This window comes from Episyrphus balteatus, chromosome 2 (genome assembly GCF_945859705.1).
Source record: "Episyrphus balteatus chromosome 2, idEpiBalt1.1, whole genome shotgun sequence".
NCBI lineage: Eukaryota > Metazoa > Arthropoda > Insecta > Diptera > Syrphidae > Episyrphus > Episyrphus balteatus.
In genome coordinates this window covers 13,859,958-13,887,848 of record NC_079135.1, presented here as the reverse complement: position 1 = coordinate 13,887,848, position 27,891 = coordinate 13,859,958, and the positions used below count along the sequence as shown (strand labels likewise).

The following is a 27,891-nucleotide window of genomic DNA, read 5'->3' as shown; positions in this document are numbered from 1 at the left end:
TTTTACAAATGATCAAATACAGAAATATAATAAACCCAAATTTCGGGGTTTGGTTGTTTGAATAGAAGTTTAGAGTACAAGACGTCGAAAACCTTTAGATTTTTTTGAACCAAAAAGTACAGCAATTACGAGTACATAGGGTGCTTTCATAACCGGCCTTTTTCCATTCGTATTCTTGTTCATTATTAAATTGAAATGTTATTTGCTATTAAAATTCATATTAAACTCAGAAACTTTTCCAAGTGGAATCTGGTTCTAGTGAAACACTCTCAATATGACTGATGAAATTAAACACTTTGCAGACAAAATCTCACACGAAACAATGAAGAAGTACCACAGAGAAATAAAATTAAAACACAAACATATAAAATTTGATCACATACATTAATTTTTTTTTGTTTGCTTATTGTTTTGTTTTTTTACTTTCATATAGTTAATTTGAAATTTTTTTTTTATTAAATTCAATAAATAACAAAAATATAATTTAAAAATAATAATAAAACTAAAATAATTGATAAAATCGTGATATAATATATCCACACAAAGTATTTTTTTTTGTTTTCTTCTTTTCTTTTGTTGTTGTTTGTTTTCATTAAAAACTATAAATATCGTTAACAGAAAAAAAAATTAAGAGAATATTATGTTATTAATTAATCAAATAAAAATAAGAAAAAAATGGGAAAAATAATAATATCTCATCAGATGGATGTAATACAACAAAATTGATGATAGGTTTTATCTTCTATTTTTTAAGGTCCTTAAGGTTTAAGGTTCAAAGTTCATATTTAACAAAAAATGTGTGGGTGTTTTTTTTTTCTGTTATCTCTTATAGATTTACAAATGTAATTTTTTATTTGTTTATATCTTGACAATATTTTTTGTAATGATTTGTTTTTATTATAATAGTTTTTTTTTTTTTCAATAATTGTAGTTATAGTTTTCATAATTCTTTTGCATTCGTCTAGTACAATAAAAAAAAAAGAAAATAATTATAAATAATATTTAAACAAAAAATTATAAAAAAAAAATCGGTTTCTCAATGCAGTTAAAATCTTAAATAAAAAAAATAATAAACTTAAAAAATAATGAAGAATATTTAACGATTAATTAAAAAAAATAAACAAAAGTTCTGAGTGAACTATTTTTCCTTGTTTGTTTCTTTTCTCATTTTTTTGTTTTTCACATAAATAGGTTAAGTTTAACATTTTTTGTTGTTGTTGTAACGTGTTGATTTTTTTTTTGTTTCTCTATTAACTAACGTCTAAAAATATTTTGTTTTTTATTTTTTATTTAATTCTCAGTAATTTTTTGTTTTATTTCAATAAACTATAACATTTACATTATATATATAATTTCTTTTATATAGTTTTTTTTTTTTTAATTTTCTTCTCCTTTTTTTATTTTTTATTTTAATAAATGTAATAAAATTAACGATTTTTATTTAACAAATTTTGACAATAAACAATATTTATAAAATTAAATTACACAATGAATAAATGTTTTTTTTTTTTTTTGTTTTTAATTGGTACACATCATCAATTTAATTAAATAATTATATCAAGTAAATTTTTTGTTTGTTTTGTTTTTAAAGTTCATGGTCTAACAATCATCAAGAATTAATTTTGTAATTAAATTGAAAGTTTTTTTTTTGTTTTTTTTTTTTTCATTTTGTTAAGAAAGTGAAGAGTGTGTAAACAAGAAATTAAACGAAAAAATTTATATCATATAATTAATAAATTGTTTTAGAGAAATAATATATATATATATATAATTTATAATTAATTCTTATTTTTCATTTGCTTAATTTACTAATTACTCTAATTAGCGCTCCATTTTCTTCTTTAAGGCGTTGATTTTCCGTTTTGAAAACTTCCAATTGCTGTAGTTGAAATGAAAGAAAGAGAAATAAACAAACATTTATTAAAATTAAAATCTTATGAGAAAAAAACAAAATTGTTATAAAAAAACACTGGGATAAAAGGGAAAAAAAACAAATTTGTATTTTTTGTTTTTATTGAATAGTGCACTAGTAAATGCATTTAACATTAATGTCGCACTAATGACATTAAGTAAAAAACCACATAAATGTATTTATAAAAAAAAAACTGTAAACAAACAAAAAAAAAAAGGGGTTTTTGCAAAAACCGAGCATGGATTAGTGAAGAATATTTTTTTTGCATTTATTTGTTTGCATAAAATAGATATAAAACAAAATACAACATCAAAAGTGCAAGGTGGAACAATCGGGATCAATTATCCATATAGCTTGTGGGATTAGAAAGCGTTTTTGTAACTTAAAATTGAAATTCTATACGAGATTGCAAATGTGAAGAGCGTTTGTGCAATTCTATTTTTTAAACATGTTTCTATATAAGTCCCTTCAACTAGTACCAGACACAAGAGTGTCATACAATTTATTTCGAGCAAAGACATGATCAGTAAAAATCAGTAAAAATTTTTTAAGTTTATAGTCTTGAAAATGTTGTTATCGAATTAGAGGACTGATTGGTATAATTTTTTGTACATTGCCAAGCTAATAGCTATGTAAGAAAAAACACTGATACGAATTCATTGTTTAATTGTTTATTAAACGAAATATTACTCCTACAATATTTGCACACGTTTTTTTAAAAATCCAGAATCTCATTTATGTATATCTGTAAAATTTAAATCCACTAAACTTAATCAAGAGATTTTGAAAGAATAGTCCACTCAGAATTTTCGAAACAAAATGTTATTAAAAATTTTTAAATGACTTTCTCCAAATTTATCGTAGTACAATATGAATTTATTTTTAAAAAAATTTTGGCCATAAATTATTAGATGAATTCCGAAAAGGAAAAAGTCATATTTATTACAGTTTTGAAAAAAAAAAAATTAAACTAGGCACTTCAATTAAATGTTGAACTTAAAAAAAAACAATAAGTAAATTTTTTTTTCCAAACTTCTATTAAAAAAAATTCTTCAAAAAATGAAATACTTTTTAATTTTTTTCATAAACTGCAATACATATTGACATTTCCTTTGATAATTTCAAATCACAATAAATGTGGCCAGCAAATTTGAAAATAAATGCATTTTATATTACGAAAAAGTTTTAATAAGGACATGTAAAAATTTTTCAACAATTTTTTTTTTTCAAAAATCAGAGTTTAATTACCATTTTTTTAAAAACCCTTTCTTCAATTTACTTAATTTTAATTTTACAAATATGAATAAGCTTCAAGCTTGTTAAAAATGTATAATTAAATATTGTAGGTGTTGCCGTTGTGTTCAAATATATTTTTTTGTGTTTGAAGTCAATTTGTGAGAAAATAGCATTTATCGCCTAAACGATGGAAAATTGTCCTTCACTCCCTTATAGTTGTTTTCCTTTAATTGCCTTAACAATCTTTTGGCATTAGTAAATTTATGAAATTTAAGCAAATTTTTGAAAAATTAAAATGGCAACAATTGCAATTTTTAATCTTTAGACTTTAAAGTATTTTTAATCAACGACCCGACGTTTGAAAAAAAGATCATCAAAATCAGAGCTGTTCTGGGTTCCTTATTTTTTTTTTTATTTTCTCCACTAGAAATTTAAAACCAAAAATGAGATTTTAAAATTCCCTTAATTCTGAACTATTTAAAAAAATGCTCTTTTTCACTTAAATTTTGGCAGCACAGCAATAAACCAATTTGTAGAAAATTTGAGTTCAAATGGTGAATAGTTTAATTAATAAAATCCTGACAGTGCAGCGAATGGTTATTTTCGGTACCACAAATTGCCGCAAGAAGTTGATATGCGAAAAATAATATGATTGTCTTGGATTGAAAAAACCAGTTGGTACGAACATTGTTTCAGTACCTAACAAATTTTTTTCGGCCAAAATGTGGGATATTTGGTAGATTTTATGTGAACCCTCCAGCATGTACTCGCGGCAACCCTATTCAGCATTTCGTTATTTGACTAAATATGACAAATTTAGTCAGAAATGTGGCATTTATTTTTTACGATTTTTTTTTTAAAAAAAAACCTTCTTTGAAATTTTCGTAGGATATACAAATATCCAAATAATTTACCGTCTCACAGTGGTACTTTTTAGGCTTTTTGGTGTAAAAAATCATTTGCATCGCTATTTCTTGGCGAAAAGTGATGAAATTTGATACAGTAAAACCCGCTTAAGAGAAAAACCCTCTCTGAAACACTTTGACCTAAAATAATTTTTTTTTTGGCGATACCATTATTCAGTTTTATGCGAATTTTGTCTATAGAAAATGTCTATTTTTAATGGACAATAAATTTTATTTTATACTTTATGAGGTTTATTCACAGCATGACGATTTTTCTTCTGAGAATAAATAAAAAAAAATATTACTTTTTGCCTAAGTTGTTGTATTTTTTTTTAATATGGATGGAACTAAATTAAAAAGACAACTTTTTTATAAAAGCGATTCATCCATTCTTACATTTCAGCTTTTATAAGGCCTTTCAGAAGTTTCTTTTAGCTTCTGTAAGGCTTCACAGAAGCTGTATTTTCATTTGGAATGAAAACGACACATGTTTATGGTATTTTTGTTTAATGATAAATGAATGACATTTAAATAACAAGCTAGAGAACAGTGAACACATGCAAATAACTTGAACATAATTTAATTTATATGTAGATGGAACTTATTACTATTTATTTTTTTTAAAGCGTGTGTCAAATTTCGAATAAGATTGGATTACAAAGTAGATTCCATTATGTAAAATGCAATGACAATTCATGACGTCAATGATTGAAAATACAAAAATTAAATGTATTTTGTATGAAGTCATGTGGTTTTTTAGTATATCGATACCTTAAACAAAATATATGTGATTTGTCTTTTTGTTTTTAATAAATTCAGAATTTATATGAATATTTTTACAAAATTAAAAATATATATAAAGTTTTTGTAGCTTAAAAACGAATCAAAGCATTATTTTTTTTTAAATTTTTTAATGAAAAAAGGCAAGGAACATTTAGGTATTTTAAGGTATCGATAACACTTAAAACTTAGTCAAGTTTAAGTATTATTATTGATTTTTCTAAAGGAAGTGCACTTCAAAATTTTCAACGAAAATGTTTATCAAAAAATGTTTTATTTTGTTTAAAGCAATGACGGGATGGGATGTGCATATGCAGAGAGCGCGGTCATAATGCAGGTACAAAATTATAATTATTTTTCGTAGTGATTTTGTATTATTTCAGCATCAAAAGGCATGAGTGCCATTATTTACTGACAAACATATACTTTGTTGTACTTTAATTTTTTTTTTTAGTCAAATCACACCAGAACATTGCACACATTTTTATATTGCTTTTCTTGTATGTATAGTATTATATTGCTTGGATTGTATTTAGATATTTACATGTTTAATTATTGCATTTTCAGTGCATTTTTTTTTTATATAAATAAAAGTTGAACTGATTCGAGGGGCAAATAGGGGTAAAAATTTTAGTGAATTAAAGGAGTCCATAAAAATGGAAGTTTTTTTTGGGGTAAGAGCTGCCAGTTTAATTTGAAACCCTCCAAAGCCAATATCCAAAATATCCAATATGGCTTTCTTGATCATCAAGAAAATTATAAAGATTTTGGATATGGGAAAAATAATTATTTTGAACATTTTAAATGGTTTTTATTTTGTGGATAGTTTTTGTCCAAAATTCAGTAAAAATTAATAGGCTATTGATTATGTCATTTAGAAAGGAACTAAGACGTTCACGGGTTTTTATTGCAGGAATCGTTCAATGGGTTATAAAAGAACATAAGACCGCGGAGTGCTATTAAATGGGAGGGTGGAAACTGAAGATAGGGGTGTAAAAGCCCCCTTTTTGGTTTTTTCAATATATCTCGTGAACCGAGCAAAATTTTAGTATATTGCTCTCAAAACTTTTTGTAGAGAATTGAATTTCCTATTAGAATAATGTTTTTTAAAAATTGAAAAAAAAAATTTCCATACCAAAATAGGAGAAACAATCATAAAAAAATATCAAAAAAATCGATTTTTTGAGTTTTTTTGCTTTTTTAGTTGTACATTTTTTTTGGGTTGAGATAGGCATAAACATTGCTCTAAAGAAAAAAAGAAGATTAAATTTCCTTCAAAACCCTGTACTCACTAAATTTTTTCATTGAAAATTAAACGAAGTATGGCCATTTTAATCTATCTTTTTTTTTCGCATTTTTAGTTTTACTCAAGTAAAACAGAAACATTTGAGGGGAACGTACGATAACTTAAGCACCAAGAACTGATAATTAGATTTTGTAGAAGGGTTAAATACAATCATTGTTTACTATGGGAGGGGGGGTCTATGTCCCCCCGTTTTGGCGGGAGGGGCAATTTTCTAAAAAAAATACTTAAAATAAAAAAAATTATTAAAAAACAACGGCAACACTCACAGTTTTGATTGATACTTTTTTCAAAAGCTAGAATTATAAACTTAATATTAATTTTAAAATTAAGTTATTTTAATCAATTGTTTTTGAAATACCCGATTTCAAAGTCAAAACTTGTGAAAAAAAGTTTAAAAAGCACATTGAGTACAATTTTCACAAAGACTATGGACTTCAATACGAAATTGATCGACAAAGTAAACTGCCTTAATTGATTTCTTATCAAATCATGAAAATCATAATGTTCCTATGCCTTCTACTTTTTGAGAAAATTGAAAAATAGACAAAATACTCTCATTATTGGAATCACTCGTTTATTAAAAAAAAAATTGATTAAAATAACTTCATTTTAAAATTAATAATAAGTTTATAATTCTAGCTTTTGAAAAAAGTATCAATCAAAACTGTGAGTGTTGCCGTTGTTTTTTAATAATTTTTTTTCATTTTAAGTATTTTTTTTAGAAAATTGCCCCTCCCGCCAAAACGGGGGGACATAGACCCCCCCTCCCATAGTAAACAATGATTGTATTTAACCCCTCTACAAAATCTCATTATCAGTTCTTGGTGCTTAAGTTATCGTACTTTCCCCTCAAATGTTTCTGTTTTACTTGAGTAAAACTAAAAATGCGAAAAAAAAAGATAGATTAAAATGGCCATACTTCGTTTAATTTTCAATGAAAAAATTTAGTGAGTACAGGGTTTTGAAGGAAATTTAATCTTCTTTTTTTCTTTAGAGCAATGTTTATGCCTATCTCAACCCAAAAAAAATGTACAACTAAAAAAGCAAAAAAACTCAAAAAATCGATTTTTTTGATATTTTTTTTATGATTGTTTCTCCTATTTTGGTATGGAAATTTTTTTTTTCAATTTTTAAAAAACATTATTCTAATAGGAAATTCAATTCTCTACAAAAAGTTTTGAGAGCAATATACTAAAATTTTGCTCGGTTCACGAGATATATTGAAAAAACCAAAAAGGGGGCTTTTACACCCCTATCTTCAGTTTCCACCCTCTCATTTAATAGCACTCCGCGGTTTTATGTTCTTTTATAACCCATTGAACGATTCCTGCAATAAAAACCCGTGAACGTCTTAGTTCCTTATTGCCCTGTTTTTTTCGACATAATCAATAGCCTATAAGTAAAGTTAAATAAATTGAAGTTTACTTCAAACCAAATTAACTTAAAGCAAAATTAAGTAAAGTCGAAGTCAAGTAAAAGTAAAAATAAAAGTAAAAAGTAAAAAGTAAAAAGTAAAAAGTAAAAAGTAAAAGTAAAAGTAAAAGTAAAAGTAAAAGTAAAAGTAAAAGTAAAAGTAAAAGTAAAAGTAAAAGTAAAAGTAAAAGTAAAAGTAAAAGTAAAAGTAAAAGTAAAAGTAAAAGTAAAAGTAAAAGTAAAAGTAAAAGTAAAAGTAAAAGTAAAAGTAAAAGTAAAAGTAAAAGTAAAAGTAAAAGTAAAAGTAAAAGTAAAAGTAAAAGAAAGTAAAAGTAAAAGTAAAAGTAAAAGTAAAAGTAAATTTCAAGTTAAGTTAAGTAATGTATAGAAAAATTTAATATAAAAAAAGTCGAGGATTTTGTTTTGTAGCCCATGAGTCAGTTCAACTTTTTTTTTTTAAATGTCGTGTATAATTTCCCTTAGATTTTTATAATTTTAAAATTGTTGTTTGAATTTTAAGTCATTCCAATCCAATTGACTTTATATCACGAAAGCAGCACAATTTTTATGTTTTCAAAATGTTATTTCACAATACATAATTTTAAATTTAACAACCAGTTTTGTTTTAAATTGAAAATTTGAAGAAAAAAAAAATATTAAAAATTTAATAAAAAGAAATTTTGAAAGTAAATATATTTTTCGACTCACCGTATTTCGAATATTTAAAAAATATTTTGATAAAAAAAAATAGAAACAAATTGAAAACAGATTTTGGAATAAAAACATGTAAGCTGAATAATAAAGACAATAATTTCATGCTTTTTTGGATTTCAAACTATGAATATTTTTTATGTATATTCAAACAACAATTAACCACTCAAGGGACAATTTTTATTTATGTTTAAATTCTTAAAAAAAAATTGATTATAAAAAATATATAATTAAAATTTCACAATATTGAACACGAGAAGAACAATAATTATTACAAAAAAAAAATTAGATAAATAATATTATTTTATATATATTTTTTTAATTTATCAAAAAAACAACAACAATAGATTTTTTTGTCATCATACCGGAAAATGCGTGACCATGATTAAAGCCCCGTTTCATTTAGGTGACACAATGAAATGACGATAATTTTCATTTAGACAAGACGAAGTAGATTTTTTTTTCTCTATTTTTGCCACATCCACAGCAAAACCACAAACTTAAAGATTTTTTTTTTCGAAATTTTAAATAATTTTTTTTTATATATTTTTCTATTGTAGATGGTAACGCAGACGTAGTGGCGACGAAACACGATCATATGAGCGCTGATAAATATTTCGATGTAGTTTATATAGTTTTTAAACTTTACGAATAATAAATTGTAAGTAATTTTTTATGAATTCTTTTCTTTTTGGTTTATATAAATGTATAAGCATAAAGTAAATATATATATTTTTTTTATATTTGCATATAATTTTGTTTATATTTTTGTTAATTTTTTCGTTAAATTAAATATTGCATTTAATTTTTATTTTCTGTTTCTATGTAATTTTCATTAATTTTTGATTTAATTTATTTATTTTTTTTATTTTAATTCTTTTTTTGAAGTTGACTTTGTGCTGATGTCGTTAATTTTGAAACGACACGAGTTAGAGCGCGATTTTCAGCGCGTAAACGCTCATTCTCAGTCTTTAACTTCTGTAATAGCTATATAAAAAAAAACAGTGAAGAATAGAGGAGAATCATTATGTTAATTTTCTGGTATTTTTCAAAGTTATTTTTGGTTTTTTTTTTTTTTTTATTTGTACATGTTTGTTTTTAGTTAAGATTTTCTTTTCATTAAAAAAAAATATGTTATTAGTCTGGTGTTGGATGTTTTTTTTTAAACGAAAAATGAAAATTAAAATAAATTTCAAATTAAAAACTCATGTAACGACAATATTTTGAGACGGATACAACAAATTTGACACACTTTGGTTTTGAAGCTTGAGGGTTCACGTTAATTGGACGTTTACGTTGGGAAATGGCAGCATAAGGAAGAAGCACATGTCAAAGCTGATATGAATGAGATGATATTTTACAATTATTTCCTCTTTCGAAATATGGGAAGATAAAAATGATATTTAAAAAAAATTCCTCGGTAATTCTTTTAATCAGTAATAAATTAAAGGAGCAATTTTCTTGTGAAGTACAAAAAAGGATTCCTTATTTTTGAAAAATAAATTTCGTTGGAGATCCGCCATAGCATAGGAGGTAAACTCCGGGGAAAAAATATTTTCAGGGAAACAATATTTCCCAAGCATCCTTTTTGTTATTTTTTTTTTTTTTTCTTTTTAAAAATTAATTATATATTGTAACAGGAAAGCTGCAATTTTTTGTCAATTGTTGAGTATTCATTGAATTATATATCATTTTTTCTGATACTCATTGAATAAAAGAACTCTTGATAAGTTCATTAAAAAAACAATTAAAACTTGTTACATTTTTGTTTTATTTTTGTTCGAACAAAAAACAAACAAAAAACTGAACAAAAATAAAAATTAAATGTATCTGTGGTGTGCTGATGAATGATGATTGGTGATGATGACTTTGTTGATTGAGTTTTATTATTTTTAACAAAAAAAATCTTATAATATTAGTGTGAGACATTTATATTAAAACAACACAAAATGATACATCATTAATGCAGTGTTTGGAAGAAGGAAAGATAGAGTGAAATAAAAAACAAAACATAAAATGCTTTACATATAAACATTAACAATAATTTCAAGAAATGTGTGCAAACGTATTAAATGATTTCATTAAGATATTGAAGAAAAAAAACTTCAGGTGAAGCAAGTTTTATAAGTTTTAACTTTTTAAAGTGAGAGTTTCCTTAATTTTTTTTTTCAATCTTTTGAGTTTAGAATCAACTCGCACTTAAAAATCGAAAACTAATTTTAAATGTACAAAATGTTACACTATTACATCTCTAATTGAGTTTTGTAATAAGAACAACATTCTTCAAGAAACAAAAATATTGAATGTGAATTTTCTATTATGCAATCTTTGCAATCTTTCTCCATGGGTAATTTTTTTCTAAAATCATTCCTTATTCCCTAGCAATTGTGTCTTATAAATATTTAAATTTCTAAATTGGAGATAACAGAGATAACCTATATTACTCGAATGAGAAAAAAAATGTTACACATACACCACAGTGACTCGAGTCCGATTATACGCTGTTTTTTTTTTTGACAATTCTCTTTGAGCAACAACACATATTTTTACAAATCCAGACCCTATAATATAAAGAAATTATGAATTATTTATTAAGTTTAGTATTTGCATGAAACATCATCTCATTATTTTTATTTAAAACAAAGTCGTGTTAGTTTTATACTTTTTTTTAATTCGGATTCAAAATCAGCACACTAAAATCCATTAGAAAAGTGTACTTTTGTTCTAGCGAGAAAGATATACGAATTTTTAGAGATCAGTTTCTTTATGCTAAGATATGGCAAAACCTACTTAACTTACTTAAATTAAGATATCACGGTGAAGAAAAGAGATATTGAGAAGATTAAAACTGAATTTGAATTAAAAAAAATAAGTTCTTTCATGTCCGTAACAATTTTAATTGAAAAAGATTACTTTATGTCAAAATATTTCTTCGAAAACATAAAAAAAAATGGGTTTTTGAGATTTTCTAACGGGAATATCTAAAAACGTTATGTGCTGACTTCGGATTCGGAATCAGCATACAAAAATGCTTTAGAAAAATATAGTTTTATTAAAAGGAGGATTTCCTTGCAGACCAGTGTTATTTAAGAACTACAAACTAAATGGGTCACTGTAGCGTATGTGTAATATTAATGTTAGTTTAAAGATTTTGTATCTCTTTGGTCGGTCATTTGACTGCAATTTTAGAAAATCTGGGACATTAAAAGAAAATGTTTTGCTACTGTTTGAATATAAGGAGCACTTTTATTGCTAATAGAGAAGAGTACACCCAATTAAATTCTAATTTCCTTATCGCCTGTCTAAAAAGATTGCAGTAATAGAAAAAGTCTTGTTTTATTTTCTTCTTAATAAATTGTGCTTAAAGACTAACAAAAGAAGGTATACCGAAAAAATGAAGAAAGCTAGATTTTTGTTTGTCTGTGTATGTGTTTGTAAAGCAAAGTTTTTTGTTTATGGATGTTTATATTTTTTTAAAGATATAAAGAAAAAAAAAATTGTTTTGTTATTTGGCACGAAAAAAATATAGAAAAAAAAATATTGCTGAGCAAAAGAGTAGTTTTTTTTTTAGTGTTTTCAAAAAATTAAATTAGAAAAAAACTCGTTTCATTTTCTATGCGGATATTGCAGCAAACAAACATTTTGATTTAAGTTTTTTTTTTGATTTTTTTTTTATATAATTTACCTTCAACTCTTCTTCCATTTCAGAAAGTTTACGTTCCATTGCTCTTCTTTCACGTTTTTCAATCTCTGAGAGTGAATTTTTAGTAGTCTGGAACAGAATACAGATATTTTTTTGTTTGTTTGTTTGGATATCTTTTTTTTTTTTTTTGTTTTTTGATTGATTTTTGCTTTCGATATACATAAAGCCTTACTTTTAAGTTTAAAATAAATAATAAAAGTTATTTATTATTTAAGGAATATAGTGCCGTTTTATTATTATTACTTTTTTTTAATTTATCTTTGCTATTTACAGTGTGTTTGACGCGAAGGAGAGTATAAGTTGTGATTTATTTAATGTTTTTTTTTTTATTTAAAAATGCAAAATGTTATAAACTGCTTTGACTATATGATTGATAAATTGATAAGAGTTTTATTTTTTAAGAGGTGTTTGAAGGTGATTTTTTTGGTTTGTTTTTTTTTTTTTTCATATTTTTTTGGGTGAGGGTTTTTCTTTTTGTTTTAAAAGGTAAGGAGTTGAAAAAACAAATTGTGGATACTCACTGCGTTGGTAAAACGTTCAACTGTTGCACGGGCTTGGATGATCTCATCGTCCTTTTTCTTTAGTTGTTGTTTAAGTTTGTCATTTTCTAACCTACAAACAAGAAATTGGAGAAAAAAAAACAATTAAAACTGTTGGTTGAATATATTAAAAATATTTAATACTTCGCAGCTTCCCAAAGAGCTTTATAGTCGATAAGTTCACCATTTTCCGTTTTATCCTTAGAATTACTCTTAGTATCACCAATATCTGTGTCCGTTGCCACGCTAACTGTACTACCAAGTCTAGAGCGTGATGATCTTTCATTGCCACTCTAAAAAATAATTGAAGAAAAAATAATTTAGTATTCATTTTCAAAATTTTGACAATTATCGTTGAAATGGACGACATTTGTCGTTAAAATAAACGACATTTGTCGTTTAAGTAAACGACATTTGTCGTTTTGGATGGCATTTACAATAGAAACATAAATAATTGACAAACAAATAAAAAAAAATGCAAATTCCCATTTCTTACTTCATAGCCTTCACTCTTTTCTGATGACGCACTCAAAGATCTCTGAGCTATGCTCCTCGATCGAGAACGATTGCGACTTTTTCGTTCATGTTCTCTCAACGAATTGCTTCTTGGGACAATACCAGCAGCACTAGCAGCAGATGCTGCTGCAGCCGATGATACCGCGTTACTTGATGACGAATTAATATGTGAACTCGAGGGATAAGAATTCAAACTGGTATTTGAAGAGGACGATTTTAACATATTCGATGATCTTGATGAAGGTGCACTACTGTAGGAATTACTTGAAGAATTCTTTGATTTTGGAGGACTTTGATAGGTCCTTCCACCGGGCATTGACAAACTCAAACCAGCTGTAGTCACTCCATTGTCATAGCTCGAATAAGGACTAATATAACGTTCTGAATTGTACGGATTCGATGAGTATCTTGACTCATAGCCACCATTACTACTTGACATAGATTTGGATGGATTACTGTAACTGCTGTATGATGATTTATTTCCGGAATTTTGTCGTGATAGCCCTGAACCTTGATTACTGTTTGAATAGTAGCTACCATTATTTCGATTTGAAGATGATGAATTACTGTAGAGATTATCTCGGGAACTGTAGATGTTTGCATATGGCGATTGATAGGCACTCGATGAATTTTGATAATAGCCTGTGCTAAGTGGTCGTGTAGATGAAGAGGAATATGATGATGATGGTAGACCAACTGAACTGCCATTGTAAGAGTAAAGGGAACCAGTGGAACCGGATGGAACACGAGAACTCGATAAAGAACGTCGATGGGATGTCACGGGTTGTGTTGTACGTGATCGCGAACGGAAAGACATTTTGTCTTTTTTTTATTTTATTTATTTTTTGAATTAAAATTTCAGTTTATCTGTGTAAAATAATAATAAATAATAGAATTTTACTTTTGACATTGTTTTCTTTTGTTAGAAGTGTTTCAAGAGTAAAGAAAGATTTCTTTAACAGAAGTTATAACTCCGTTAACATATTCTTTTAGAAGTGTTTTAAGAGTCAAAAAGACGTCGTTATTAGAAGCAGGGATTTGAAAAAGACTTCTTGAAAAGTTAAAACATCAGTTATATTCATATAGCTTCTGTAAGTTCTCTATAAAGCTTTCCTTAAAAGCAATTTTCTTACAAAAGTTAAACATTTTTAAGCATTTTTTTGTTAAAGTGTTTAAAGAAGTCTTAGCGAATTAAAAAAATACTTCGGTTACTAAAGTTTTAGAAGCTTGATGAAGTAAGAACTTCCAAAAGACTTCTTTAACAACTTTTTAGTAATTTAAAAGCAGAATTTAGCAAGATTTTATATTATAAGATCTTTGACGAAGCTTTATGTATATGATATGATATATGATTTTATACATTTTATCCCATCAAATCGTACTTCTTAGAATGCAACTGATATTTGCTGATAAAAATTTTAAACAAAATCGAAAGAATTCAAAACTAAAAATAGTTTTAATAGCATACAACAGATAGAAAATCGTTTACATGAAAAAAAAATATATACAAGTGCCAAAAATGTGCCTTTTTCATTCCAAAAATTAATTGAAATTTCTGCAAAATTCTTAAACTAATTACAACCAAGTCATTTACAAATGTATTCTATATAGGGTTCATTTGAAATCATCCATCTTGCAATAACAATAAAAAGGCTGGCAATATTTGGCGTCCACCAGTCGACACACAAACTTCAAACATAGACAAAATTTATTTTTAGAAAATTCCATCCAGCTAGTAGCTTGCGTCCAGCAGATAAAGTATTTTTCATCTTCTTCTATTAAAACTAAAAATTTCCACTGTATAGTAGAAAATTTATAAATATAATTACAAGCTAAATTTATTATTCTTCCTAGTTTACTTTTGGAAAGAGAGTCATTCATTTTTGTTTGTGTATTTTTTTTTTGCTTCTGAAAATGTGCATTCACCTCAAAACTACGCAGCGAACATATAATCAAAAACGCTTGTATTTTAGAGAGGCAAATAATTTTTGAGTGCGCGTGGGTCATCATTTATTTTGGGCAATGAAAAAAAAAAAAAAAAAGATTGAAGCTCGACATTTTGAGTTTATTGACGTTAGTTAATATGTATTTTATATGGTGACCATATCGATTTTTTTTTTTCATTCAAAAGAGATGGTAGTTTTATCCCAATTTAAAAAATATGACGTCACATAGTATATAACCAGCGGACAAGCAAAACCTTTTCAACGATACTTCTCTTGTCGATTTGTGATAAGTTGTTTAGAAGTTGTGAGGAAATAGACGACTACACTTTTTTGTTTCTTGCAAAACACTTAACTAGTTTTGATGAAATTTCTTTTTCTAAGATTCTTCTAATCTTCTCTAGAAACATGGCCACCGTAGCTACTGATAAATGCAATACGTGAGTTTAATAAATGTTTTTCTTTATAAATAATTGAATTTCTATGTCAAATAAATCTATTGTCTGGTCAATAGGAATACAAATTTTAGTGTTTTTCCGCACTTCTAAAATAATATTTATTGAATAGATGAAAAATAAAATTTAAGCAAAGGTACATTTATTTTGCAAAATTTATTTGTTCAAATGTATTTTTATTAAATAGATGTTATCAACACATAGTTGTACCACCCACGTTTTAAACAACAAATAATTTTCTGAAATAAAATCTTTTAATATAAGATTGAGTAGCAAACAGATGGCCTCTACGAAAGACATAGCAATGGGAATTATTGTTTGTTATTGTTTTAATTCCGGGGGTGATGTAGACTACGTCAATGCTGTAGTGGAGAGATGCTACAGGGTAGAACATATTATAAAAACATGATTTAATGCCAATCAACTTGATGACAGAATCAGTTAGTTGTTTGAAAGTTTTTTGTTTTATCTTTGTTCTGCCTTCTGACAGCAATAACATTTGGAGACAAGTGCATCTTTTTGAGGCTATATGGTTTTGGATTTTGCAAAATGAGATGATTGTCAATCATCTTGAATTAGCAATGATTATTATTGCTGTGGATGAAGAGGCACACAGTAAAAGTGATCCCAATAAGATATTTTTTTTGTTTATTCCCTTCAACAATGTATTTCACCGGATGATCCCATCAAGTGTAATAAACAAAAACGTCTGATACTCAAACCACAAATTATGGATTTTTATATTTTAATTAAAAAAGGGGACAAGTTTAGTTATTCAACAAAGAATTATGTGATTTAGCAAACACTATACTGTAAATGACCAAACATTATAAATTAAATTGGAACTTTAAAAATTCTTAGTTTGAAGATATTGTAACGATGAATTACCGAACTACTTTTAAGATAAAAGTCTGAACACACTACCTGCTACAGTAAAGGTAGAAATGTGAACGGACCTTTAGTAATTAAGAAACTACCCTCTGAACGCATCCAAAGAAATTCCCTCGACTGCTGAATATCCCAAAATATCCCACTGGACTGGAAGTATGAAGCGCCCCCTCTTGGAAAGGAAGCTTCGAGAAGCAAAGACGAGAACCTTCGAAGACATTCTCGAATTCCGAATTTCAGGTATAAAAGGGCAGCGTGGACACCGACCGGATACAGTTTAATCTTGAATGTGAAAGAGTACAGTACAAAGTGAAATAAAGTGTTGGAAATTGTTAGTAGTAAATAAAGTGATTGAAAAGTGTGTTTGTTTGAGCGAATAATAAAAGTAAATTGATTTGAAATAAAGTGTGTTCTTATTTGAACGGAAAGATAAGTGGAAGTTAAAATAAACGAAATAAGTTTTATTGTGAACCCGGAATAAAACATTACATTGGTGTCAGAAAAGTGGAATAAAACTTATTTATTTGTGCGAATCAGATAATTTCGCGAATAAAATAAAAAGTGCGCGTGTGTTTTAACAAAAAACAAAGTGTAAAACATTTTGAAATAAGTAAAAGTGCTCGCGTTTTGAAAAGTTAAAATGGGTAAGACATTGAATCAGTTAAGTAGTTAAGTTTGACTGAGCTGAAGGCGGAATTAACTAAACGAGGTCTTCCTACTGCTGGATCGAAAAATGACCTCATTATTCGCCTGCAGGATTATTTAACCCAGAAAAACGAAGATTTGGATACATTTCAATTCGAAGTTGAAATGGTAGAAGAACGAGTAAGTACTAGTTCCGATATGTCATCCATGATGGCTGTTCTCCTTGCAAAATTTGAAGAACAGAAAGATCAAATGGAACAGCAACGTAAAGAACAAAAGGATGAACAGAAAAATCTTCTTGAACAAATTGAGACACAACGCAATGAACAAAGAGAACAAATGGAACAACAACGAACAGAGCAAAAGAGTGAACAACAGAATCTTCTCGAAAAAATTGAGAAACAACGTACCGAGCAAAAGAGTGAACAACAGAATCTTCTCGAAAAAATGGAGAAACATCTAGAAGAACATCGCGATGAGCAAAAGAATCTTCTAGAAGAACAGAAAAATCTTTTAGAGGGAAAGCTTGGTGATTTCGAGAAGAAGTTCACTGCTCTTGACGAGCGTGTTGAAGAAAACAAAGAAAAGCTGTTGGCAATGGACACAAAGTTCGAAGAGAAATTCCAAGACATTACTAAAGAGTTGGACAAGGTTCGAAAAATTAAGGCCCGAGAAAGTTGTGGTGAGTATTCAAAGAAGAAGGAAATGCATCCACCAACCTTTGATGGACAAAGTTCTTGGTCGATCTACAAGAAACAGTTTGAGGCAGCTGCCACAACAAATGGCTGGGATGACGAAGACAAATGTATAGCGCTGACTCTTGCTCTTAGAGGTCCTGCTGCTGAGTTGTTACAAACTTTACCACCAGAAAAGAATGGTAACTTTAACGCTCTTGTCCAGGTCATTGAAAAACGCTTTGGAGATGGCCATATGCAGGAAGTCTTCCGCGTCCAACTCAATACAAGAGTCCAGAAAAGAGGAGAAACTCTGCAACAACTCCAAGCAGATATTGAAAGGTTAGCTCATCTGGCATATCCGACAGCAGGAGACGACATTATCAATCAGTTTGCGACAGAAGCCTTTGTACGTGCTGTATCTGATATAAATCTTCAGCGAGCAATTCGAACAGCTGGAAAACGTTCCCTTCCTGAAGCATTAGCGTTTGCACTCACTATAGAAGCAGCAGAACAGGCTTCTCAAGGCGTTCATCGGGTAAGAGAAGTTACAGTGGAGGAATGCTCTTGTCAAAAACTCGCATTCCAAAGAAACCAACGAGACGGAGCTGCTCGATGCTGGAACTGTAACAAGACAGGACATCTCCAGCGGCAGTGCAGATTGCCACCAAGAAGAAATGCTTGCCAGCACTGTGGAAACAGGAATATTGCCCAACAACAGGTAAGCGATACAACCAACACTCATCCTCAACTTGATTCCCATTCGGGAAACGAGTAAGAACCAACTTCGAGGGGCAGAAGCTGGTTTCTGGTATCGATGGCCCCAGAACCACAATTCAAGTCTCACAAACTAAACGAGACAACAAAAGTCTGACAGTAGAGGCAACCATAAACAATAACCAACACGTGGCTACAATTGACACCGGTACCACCGCCTCTATTGTACGAAGAGACTTGGTAAAGATGACGTGGCTACATAACATCAACAGCTATCGTCTGAAGACCGCCACAGGAGAAGCAGCAAGAGTGTACGGAGAAGTTCGTCTTGAGATCCGTATAGCAGAACTAAAGTTTTTACATGTGTTTTTGGTGGCAGATATATGTGACGAGTGCATCATTGGAATCGACTTCATGAAGGAGCATGGAATCATTTTGGATATCGGTAATCAAGTCCTGAAATACAGAAATGTAGAGATTCCAATGGTCTATGGCAGCGAAAACTCAACAACAATTAGAACTGTCATCAAAGAAGACATGTGCCTGCCTCCTTCTTCAGAAGTTTTTGTGTGGACGAAGTTAAAGGGGAACTGTGGAAACCATCGATACCTCATGGTCGAACCAGAAGTTGAGCAGAGTTCCGAAAACATCATCATCGGGAAGACTCTTGTGGCACCAAAGAACAACATGGTACCTGTACGGATACTTAACATCAAACCGTACCCAATCAAGCTTAAGAAAGGAGAAGTTGTTGGGCAATGTGAATCTGTGTCCGCAATAACTAAGATCAACGAGATGGACACACAGATGACTATGAACTCTGAGAAACTAAAGACTCAAATTCTCAAATCAGACAACTTGAGTCAACATCAGCTTAATGTTGCTGGAAGGCTTCTTCATGAATATGCTGATATCTTCTCTTCACCCAGCGGGCAATACGGCCGAACACAACTGGTGCAGCATCGAATCGATACAGGAGACGTTAGGCCGATTCGTCAACCAGCAAGACGTCTCCCCTTGGCCAAACAAAGTGAAGTTGAAGAAATGATATCGACAATGAAGAAAGACGGGCTGATCGAAAATTCCAAAAGCCCTTGGGCATCACCGGTAGTTCTCGTCAAAAAGAAGGATGGAAGCACTCGATTTTGTGTCGACTACCGCAGGCTGAATGATGTGACGAAGAAAGACAGCTACCCACTGCCAAGAATCAGCGATACTCTAGATGCAATGGAAGGAGCACAATGGTTTTCGACTTTGGATTTGAAGAGTGGCTACTGGCAGGTAGAAATCCATCCAGAAGATCGAGAAAAGACGGCTTTCTCCACAGGAAATGGTCTGTGGCAGTTCAATGTCATGCCGTTTGGGCTATGTAATGCCCCAGCTACTTTTGAGCGCTTAATGGAGTGCGTTTTAAATGGATTAACCTGGAAATCTTGCCTAGTCTATTTGGATGATGTCATCGTTTACGGGAAAACATTTGATGACCATTGTGAAAACCTAAAGGCTGTATTCCAGAGGCTACGAGAAGCACATCTTAAGTTAAATCCAAAGAAATGTGCACTTTTCAAGACCGAGGTTAAATATTTGGGGCATATCATCTCATCCCAAGGAGTAATGACTGATCCAGAAAAAGTTGACACTGTGAAGAATTGGCCAACCCCTCAGGACAAGCATCAACTTCGGAGTTTCCTCGGTCTGGCAACGTACTATCGACGGTTCGTGAAGGATTTTGCGAGAATCGCCAAAAGCTTGCACCAGCTTACGGAGAAGGGTAAACCCTTTAAATGGTCAGGTGAGTGTGAGAAAAGCTTTCAGGAACTGAAGCTACGGTTATGTGAAGCTCCTGTGTTGGCCTATCCGACTCCAGGCAAACAATTCATCATTGACGCAGATGCAAGTAATGTTGGAGTTGGTGCTGTTTTATCGCAAGTTCATGACGGAGAAGAAAAGGTCGTTGCCTATTTCAGCAAGGTACTCTCGAAACAAGAAAGAAACTATTGCGTGACTAGAAGGGAACTTCTAGCTCTGGTATTGGCAACAAAGCACTTCCATAAGTACATCTATGGACAGAAGTTCCTTCTTCGCACAGATCATGGTGCACTAAATTGGCTTTTGAACTTCAAAAATCCAGAGGGTCAAGTAGCAAGATGGATCGAGATACTCCAGACGTATCAATGTCAGATTCAACATCGAAGAGGAAAGCTACATTCAAATGCAGACGCATTATCTCGGCGCCCGTGCAAGCAAGACTGCAAGCATTGCACACGGCTAGAGGAAAAGGAAGTTGTCGCTGTAAGAAGAACGAGAGCTGATCCCATTTGCGGCTGGAGTAATGAAGAACTCAGGATGGCCCAACAGGAAGATTCGGACATCGAACCCATCCTTGCATGGAAGGAACATGAAGAGAAACCAGAATGGGCCGACATCTCCGACCGAAGCCCCAATCTCAAAGCATATTGGGCACAATGGGACTCACTTCATGTGCAAGAAGGGTTACTCAGGCGTAAGTGGGAATCCGCAGATGGTAAATCTTATGTAATGCAACTAATCGTACCTCAGTCAAAGGTTAATGATGTTCTCCGAGAGATGCACGAGGGAACTTCTGGAGGCCATTTAGGCATCAACAAGACGCTGAAAAAGGTACGCCAGCAATTCTACTGGTTACGTATGAGAGAAGACGTTGAAAAGTGGTGCCGAAAATGTGATACTTGTGCCGCTAGCAAAGGACCAGCTAGAAAAATGCAAAGCACGATGCATCAGTAGGGTAGAAGGGGGAGCATTTGCCAGTGGGGTACCTTTGCCAGTCCAGGTTTTTTTCCAAACCAACAGAATATTAAATACAGAAAAATCATTTTGTGTTGCAAATTTATGATTGAAAACTTTGCACAAAGTTTGACAGCTTTTGGCTGGACACGAAATAAATTAGACGCTTGTGTTAGTTTTTTAATGTTGAGAACCAAAATATGAAGGTACATAACCGTCGTAAATTGTAAGTATTTGTCGTGTTAAATTACTTTTTGATACAAATATCTTTTCAAAATTATGTGTACTATGCTGTGTAGAAGCGATTTTTTTACTGTTTAACTTATAAAAAAGTTATAAGTAAATTTTTGAAAGATTAGCTTGTGGGGTGCATTTGCCATTCGTTTTTGGGTAGGTTTTGCTCTGGCAAATGCACCCCATGGGGTACATTTGCCAGAAGCAAGCTTCCTCAAAAGAGGATGGCAGAATCCTTTAAAATCAGTCCCTTTTTCGTATTTTCAGCTAAAAAGAAGTTTTGTTTATGAATATTGGTTTTATTTGTATTAACTTTGATATTTAGGTAACTGGCAATCCCTCCCCACCCCCGTGGCAAAGCCTCCCACCTGGGGAGGCTTTGCCACATCACTTTTCATTTTTTTTGAATAAATTATTAAAAATAGAAAAATTAATATATCAAGATGAAAAAAATATTTAAGTGAAGATAATAAAGTCAATAATAATATCAGATATAAAAAAATTAAAAGAAACGTAAAAACTTTGCGTTAAGTCAATTTTCCTAAATCCTGGCAAATCCTCCCCCTTCTACCCTACAATGTGGGCACACCTTTTGAGAGGATTGCAATAGACGTGGCAGGTCCTTTTCCCGAAACCAACAAAGGAAACCGGTATATCCTCGTAGTGATGGATTACTTCAGCAAGTGGCCTGAGGCATTTGCCATCCCAAACCAGGAAACCAAAACAGTTGTGGATAAGATTGTCTTTCATTGGGTGAGCAGGTTCGGAGTACCCATGGAACTTCATTCCGACCAAGGAAGGAACTTCGAATCTAAGATTTTTCAAGAGGTTTGCTCACTCCTTGGCATCAAGAAGACGCGAACAACACCGCTTCATCCACAATCTGATGGGATGGTTGAGCGATTTAACAGGACACTTAAAGAACACCTGTCAAAAGTAGTCAACGATAATCAACGAGACTGGGATCGACATATTCCATTATTCTTGATGGCTTATAGAAGTGCAACACATAGTTCCACTGGACATACACCATCGGAAGTCCTTTTTGGTTCTACAATACGGCTGCCAAGTGAGATAAAATTCGGATGTGTTCCAAATGAGCCACAGGAAATAGATGAGTATGTTGATAACCTGAAAGAAACACTGGCTGACATTCACCAACGGACAAGGACAAATATAAAAGCGTCTAGTGACAGGATGAAAACAAGATATGACGCGCGAGCGACAGCAACAGGGTTTCAAGAAGGAGAACTTGTGTGGTTTTACAATCCCCACCGACAAAAGGGACTATCACCGAAGCTACAACAAAACTGGGAAGGCCCTTACACAGTAATAACCAGAATCAACGACGTGGTTTACCGTATACAGAGAGGGGTAAGAGGCAAATTAAAGGTAGTTCATTGTGACCGTTTACATCGTTATAATGGTGAAAGAAGCAATGGAGTTGTTCGGGACGAACAATCCTAAGAGGGGGGCAATGTAACGATGAATTACCGAACTACTTTTAAGATAAAAGTCTGAACACACTACCTGCTACAGTAAAGGTAGAAATGTGAACGGACCTTTAGTAATTAAGAAACTACCCTCTGAACGCATCCAAAGAAATTCCCTCGACTGCTGAATATCCCAAAATATCCCACTGGACTGGAAGTATGAAGCGCCCCCTCTTGGAAAGGAAGCTTCGAGAAGCAAAGACGAGAACCTTCGAAGACATTCTCGAATTCCGAATTTCAGGTATAAAAGGGCAGCGTGGACACCGACCGGATACAGTTTAATCTTGAATGTGAAAGAGTACAGTACAAAGTGAAATAAAGTGTTGGAAATTGTTAGTAGTAAATAAAGTGATTGAAAAGTGTGTTTGTTTGAGCGAATAATAAAAGTAAATTGATTTGAAATAAAGTGTGTTCTTATTTGAACGGAAAGATAAGTGGAAGTTAAAATAAACGAAATAAGTTTTATTGTGAACCCGGAATAAAACATTACAATATAATTCTTAACAAATACAAAAAAAAAAATATGTACATTTTTCGCTTTCATGTGAAAATAATTTATACTGACGTATTTTTAATTACTTTTTTTTTGAGACATAAAATTATGTTAATTTTAAAAACTATAAAAACTTCTCAGTGAAAAGAGTGTTTCTAACAATTTTAAACGTTCCTTACTTTGGCGGACACTTTGTGGCGGAATAAAAAAGTCTTTTTTAAAATTTCGTTCATTGGTACAGCGAACAGGAAGTGCACTTTTTAAACTTCAAATTGAAATAGAAAATGACTGAGAGGAGCTACAAAATTAATTTTTGCGCAACAAATTTTGTTTTGCAAAGCTACAATTTCTAGAAAAGAAAAAAAAAATTGAAAATTCAACTTTTTTGAAAATTTTGACCGTTACATATGAAATTGAGTCTTATTTTAGCGGAATATTGAATAACAAAAAAACTAATCGAGCTACAAAATCGAGGTTTTTGGATTTCGTCTTAGTCTAGGTTACCTCAAATTTGTGCAAAAAAAATTTTTGAATTTCGCATTTTTTTGGATTTTGGAAGGTTACTTTTGAGATATGTTTTAAAAACAAAATCTTGAATATTTCAAAAACGGTTTGAGCTACAAAATTGGGGTTTGTATCAAAAATAATGTATTCAAAAGCTACAATTAATGGAAAAAGAAAAAACTTAAAAAAGTGATTTTTTAAACAAAGTCTCCACTGGCCTCATCAAACCGGAAGTGCACTTCTGAAACTTTAAATTGAAATAAAAAATTACTGGGTGAAGCTACAAAATTGCGCAACAAATTAGCATTTAATTAGCTACAATTTTGGGCATTAAAAAAATATTAATTTTTCTACTTTCGTCCGCTAACTTCAGTCTTATTTTAGCGGAATTTTGAATAACAAAAAAACTGTTCAAGCTACAAAAACCAAATTAAAGTAATTGAAAAGCATTTAAAAAGCTACAAATTTGCAGGTCAACTAAACTCATTAACTTCAATCATTTCAGATTTTGTCCGCTAACTTCAGACTTATTTTAGCGGAAAATTCAATAATTCAAAAACTATGCGAGCTACAAATTTTTGGTTTGCGCAACAAATTAGCATTTAATTAGCTACAATTAATGAGATAAATGTTTTTTGATTCCGCCACAAAGTGTCCGCCAAACTAAGGGACGTCAATTTTAAGGGTAGCAAAAGACCCCAAAACAATTTTTTTATTAATTTCTAACTTTTTCATAAAAATTACATCAACATTTTCTAATAAATTTCTTAGACTTTCATAAATTTTACCGATTATGAAATATACAGACCGTAACACATGGATAGACTCACCTATAGTACTTTTAAACTGTTTTGTATACTTTTTAGATGCAAACGTATTGTAATTTCAACTGAGCAGCTAGTTGACACTACTGCGTCAGAAATGCAGACAAGTTTCAATAAACGGTGTTTTTTTAGAACTTTTTGTTTAAAAAAAAAAACGGGACATTGCTAAAAAATGGCATACCAACATTATTTTAATGCGTTATTGAGTAATATTTTTAATTTCAAAGAATCTACTTGTTTCTTTGGATAGGTAAACGGAAAAAATATTACTATAAAAGTTATGGTGTTAACATTTTAATCTGGGAATCTACTCTATAATCGTTAAAATTATGAAGTTTTAATGTGATGTTGAAATTAAATATTGTGAAGGTTTAAATACACTAACCACATTTTGATAGTTTTTGCATAGTTTTTACCTACTACCGTTGGCTGAAATATATGCACAAATTGATTATTGTAGAGTCCTCGGTTACAATGTTAAAGTCTAAATTGTTTTAAAGATATTTTTTTCTAATAAAGGTACAAATTAAGTTAAGTATAATTTTAAAAATTTGAAATTGAAATTTCGGGTGTGTTTATTTTTAAGAGTAATTTCGATGTTATTGGCGAATTGTAAATGAGTTTTTTTTTTATAAAAACGTGCATATTTTAAAATTCTTTATTAAATGAACCTAGATTAAAAAAAAAAAAACAAACTATGTATTCAAAAACAGTTTGGCTCCAAAAAAAACTTTTGTCAAAAAAGTTTAAAAAAAGTCAAAACATTTTTTTTTCAAATAGCCAAATTGTTTTGACAAAATTTGAGAAAGATGATCAAAATCTAATATTTTTGCTTTATAAAAAAAAACATGTGTCAATTCAGAATAGATCCTACCGACTAAATAAATTTTTCATTAAAACAGAAAAGTAAGGAACATCTCAAAATTTTATAACGAACCTTTTATAAATATCAAGTTTTATTTGAAGCTTTTTATTTGTTTTCACAAAATAAAAATAAAATCTAATATTTAGAACTTGCTTAAATATTTAAGAGCTAACTAATCGAACATTTTATGTTTTATTGACATATTCTCCGTTGGTTGGAAGGGGATTTGTTTACTTAAATTTAGTTTGCACTATACTTGCTCTCTAGATATATTTTTGTTTCAATTTCAACAAGTAGGTGTTTATCTGTTGTTAAGAAGGTGCGATCAAAAAAATTAAAATCACATCCGGAAAGTGTTATTTGTTTTTAGTACTTGCAGTTAATTAACTGCAAAAAAAAATACAACAGATGTGAATGTAAATTAAAATCTTTACCAAGAATTTTTGAAAATATAAACAAAGAAAAAAAAAATGTAAACAAAAATAAAGTAGCCACAATTTAATCGCTTCGTTTACACCTTCCTCGAAAAAAAGATAGATAAATAAATGTATCTCTTAAATGCCAATAAAATTTAAATTTATTTTTTTTAAGTAGGCGTAGCAGCAGGCTTACTTCATTCACAAAAATAATATTAAAAACAAATTAAAAAAAAGAAGAAGGAAGAAACACTTTGATTTAAAAATTTATACAAATCTGAATCTCCAAAAATGATGACAGATGGTTAAACGATTACTTTTTTGTTTCCTCTTGATGAGAATGTCAACTTCAAACTAAAAAACTTTGTCAAAAGTAAAATTCAATATTTATCAATTTAATGGGTTTAGTCAGAAAACTTTAAGACCACGTTCACTGAACAAATATAATTACATCACTAAAATAAGTATCGATACATCTTTTAACAAAAGTTTATTTGTTATTTTTTTTATTTATTACAATTGTCTATTATTCTGAGTCAGTAACTCAATTTAATGTTTGAAGAATAAATATTTATTAAGAAGAAGCAAAAAAAAAGTATAAACTTGTAACTACCAAAAAAGGTATTCAATCATTGATTGATCGCGTTAATGCAATCCAGCAACTATAATTTATAAGTTTAAGGAAAATCAAGCAAACAAAAAAAAAAATAATGGAATAAAATTAAAAATAAATTCACGATTTTAATCGATTTATTCCTTCTTTAAAAGGCAATAGACTTGCTGGCACCGAATCTAACGAGTCCCACTTCTGTTTTGAGAGAAGCACACCACAATTGACTTGGACGATCGTACCGCTTTTGATGAACTGAATTTTATTTATTTATACACATCAGGATGAGGGAAGAGGGTGTTCTTCATTATTTTTATTTTCATTTTCATTTTCAATGTGAGGCTAAATGTGGCAATTCTACCCTCACAATTGAGAGAATATCTCACAAAAAAATCATCCTAAAAATTAAGAGAAAATTCATATTTTTTTTGTAGATTAAAAATATTCTCTTGAATTTCTCTTAAAAAAATTATTGAAACGTCACAAAAATTGTAAAACTATTTTTTTTTTAGTTTTTTTTTTTAATATTTAAAAAATGTTGATGACTTTAAGAAAATTTAAATAAAAATATTTACATTTAAATAACTATTTTAATCAAGTTATTAATAAAATCAATTCTCTTAAAAAAATATTTTATTTTTAGATACAAATTTTTAGTACGAAATTTTATGTCGTGTTTAGGCTAAACAAAAAGAAAATTAAATTATTTAAGACAGCAAAAATAATGTTTTTCCATAAATAATATTGTTTTTTTTTTATTTACATTTTGATGGAAAATGTATGTTAAATTGGATTGTCGAAAAAGTTTTGTTAAAACAAAAAAACACTGACAAGTGTATACCACATGTTCTGGCTAGTCAGGTTAAATCTTTAAATGGGGGCGTTTTTATTAGGAAATAGGTGTGTAGTGTGTTTTGAGGAAGGCAAAAAAAAGTGATTGTCTGTGCTAGGAAAAAAAAATTTACATATACAAGAGGGACAACAAGCAGCATTCCATTGGCTTTTTGCCGAGTTTAGATTTCAAGTGAAACGATTGTAACCTGTCGAGGGTAATGAAGCTGCCAATTATAATTGGATTTTCGTGTCGTCAGCAACCTAATGCTTTTTTTGGGGATTTTAATAGAAGCAATGTTATTTTTGATTTTTGTTTTTGAAAATCCATTAGTGATGAAAGAAATTTAAATTTAATAAACGTTTTAGCTCAATGTAACTGGAATAATGAAATAACGTAAACTGGTCTTTTTTTTCTAGAAACTAGAATATTCAATTGTATTTCAAAAGCTTACAAATTACTTAATTACCTATTCACTAAATTAAGTAATTAACACTTAGTATAATTAATTTGA

The 27,891-nt window shown here is 29.9% G+C and overlaps 1 protein-coding gene across 5 annotated transcripts; it reads right to left on the bottom strand.

Moving 5' to 3' along the window:
- Positions 1-14: 14 nt before the first annotated feature.
- Positions 15-26,914, bottom strand: LOC129912288 (protein phosphatase 1 regulatory subunit 12A-like). 5 transcript variants are annotated; one of them, XM_055990487.1, is made up of 7 exons: positions 26,549-26,914; positions 13,002-13,888; positions 12,650-12,798; positions 12,488-12,578; positions 11,949-12,035; positions 8,629-9,250; positions 15-1,879 (listed from the first exon to the last, which is right to left on the bottom strand). In XM_055990487.1, the coding sequence occupies exons 2-6, from the start codon at positions 13,836-13,838 to the stop codon at positions 9,134-9,136; spliced, it is 1,281 nt and encodes a 426-aa protein (XP_055846462.1). In that variant the 5' UTR covers positions 13,839-13,888; positions 26,549-26,914; the 3' UTR covers positions 15-1,879; positions 8,629-9,133. The 5 variants fall into 5 exon arrangements, with proteins under 5 accessions (XP_055846462.1, XP_055846463.1, XP_055846464.1 ...); XM_055990488.1 differs by having other exon boundaries at positions 26,673-26,914; XM_055990489.1 differs by lacking the exon at positions 26,549-26,914 and adding an exon at positions 26,209-26,359.
- Between the last annotated feature and the right edge of the window lie 977 nt (positions 26,915-27,891).

Bases quoted from the DNA above. Each gene is read 5' to 3' on its own strand.
- LOC129912288 (XM_055990487.1), bottom strand. From the start codon at position 13,838: ATGTCTTTCCGTTCGCGATCACGTACAACACAACCCGTGACATCCCAT. The intron at 12,799-13,001 runs GTAAGAAATGGG...ATTATTTTTTAG, and splicing joins AAAAGAGTGAAGGCTATGAA to AGTGGCAATGAAAGATCATC. The intron at 12,579-12,649 runs GTATTAAATATT...TCTTGTTTGTAG, and splicing joins GCTCTTTGGGAAGCTGCGAA to GTTAGAAAATGACAAACTTA.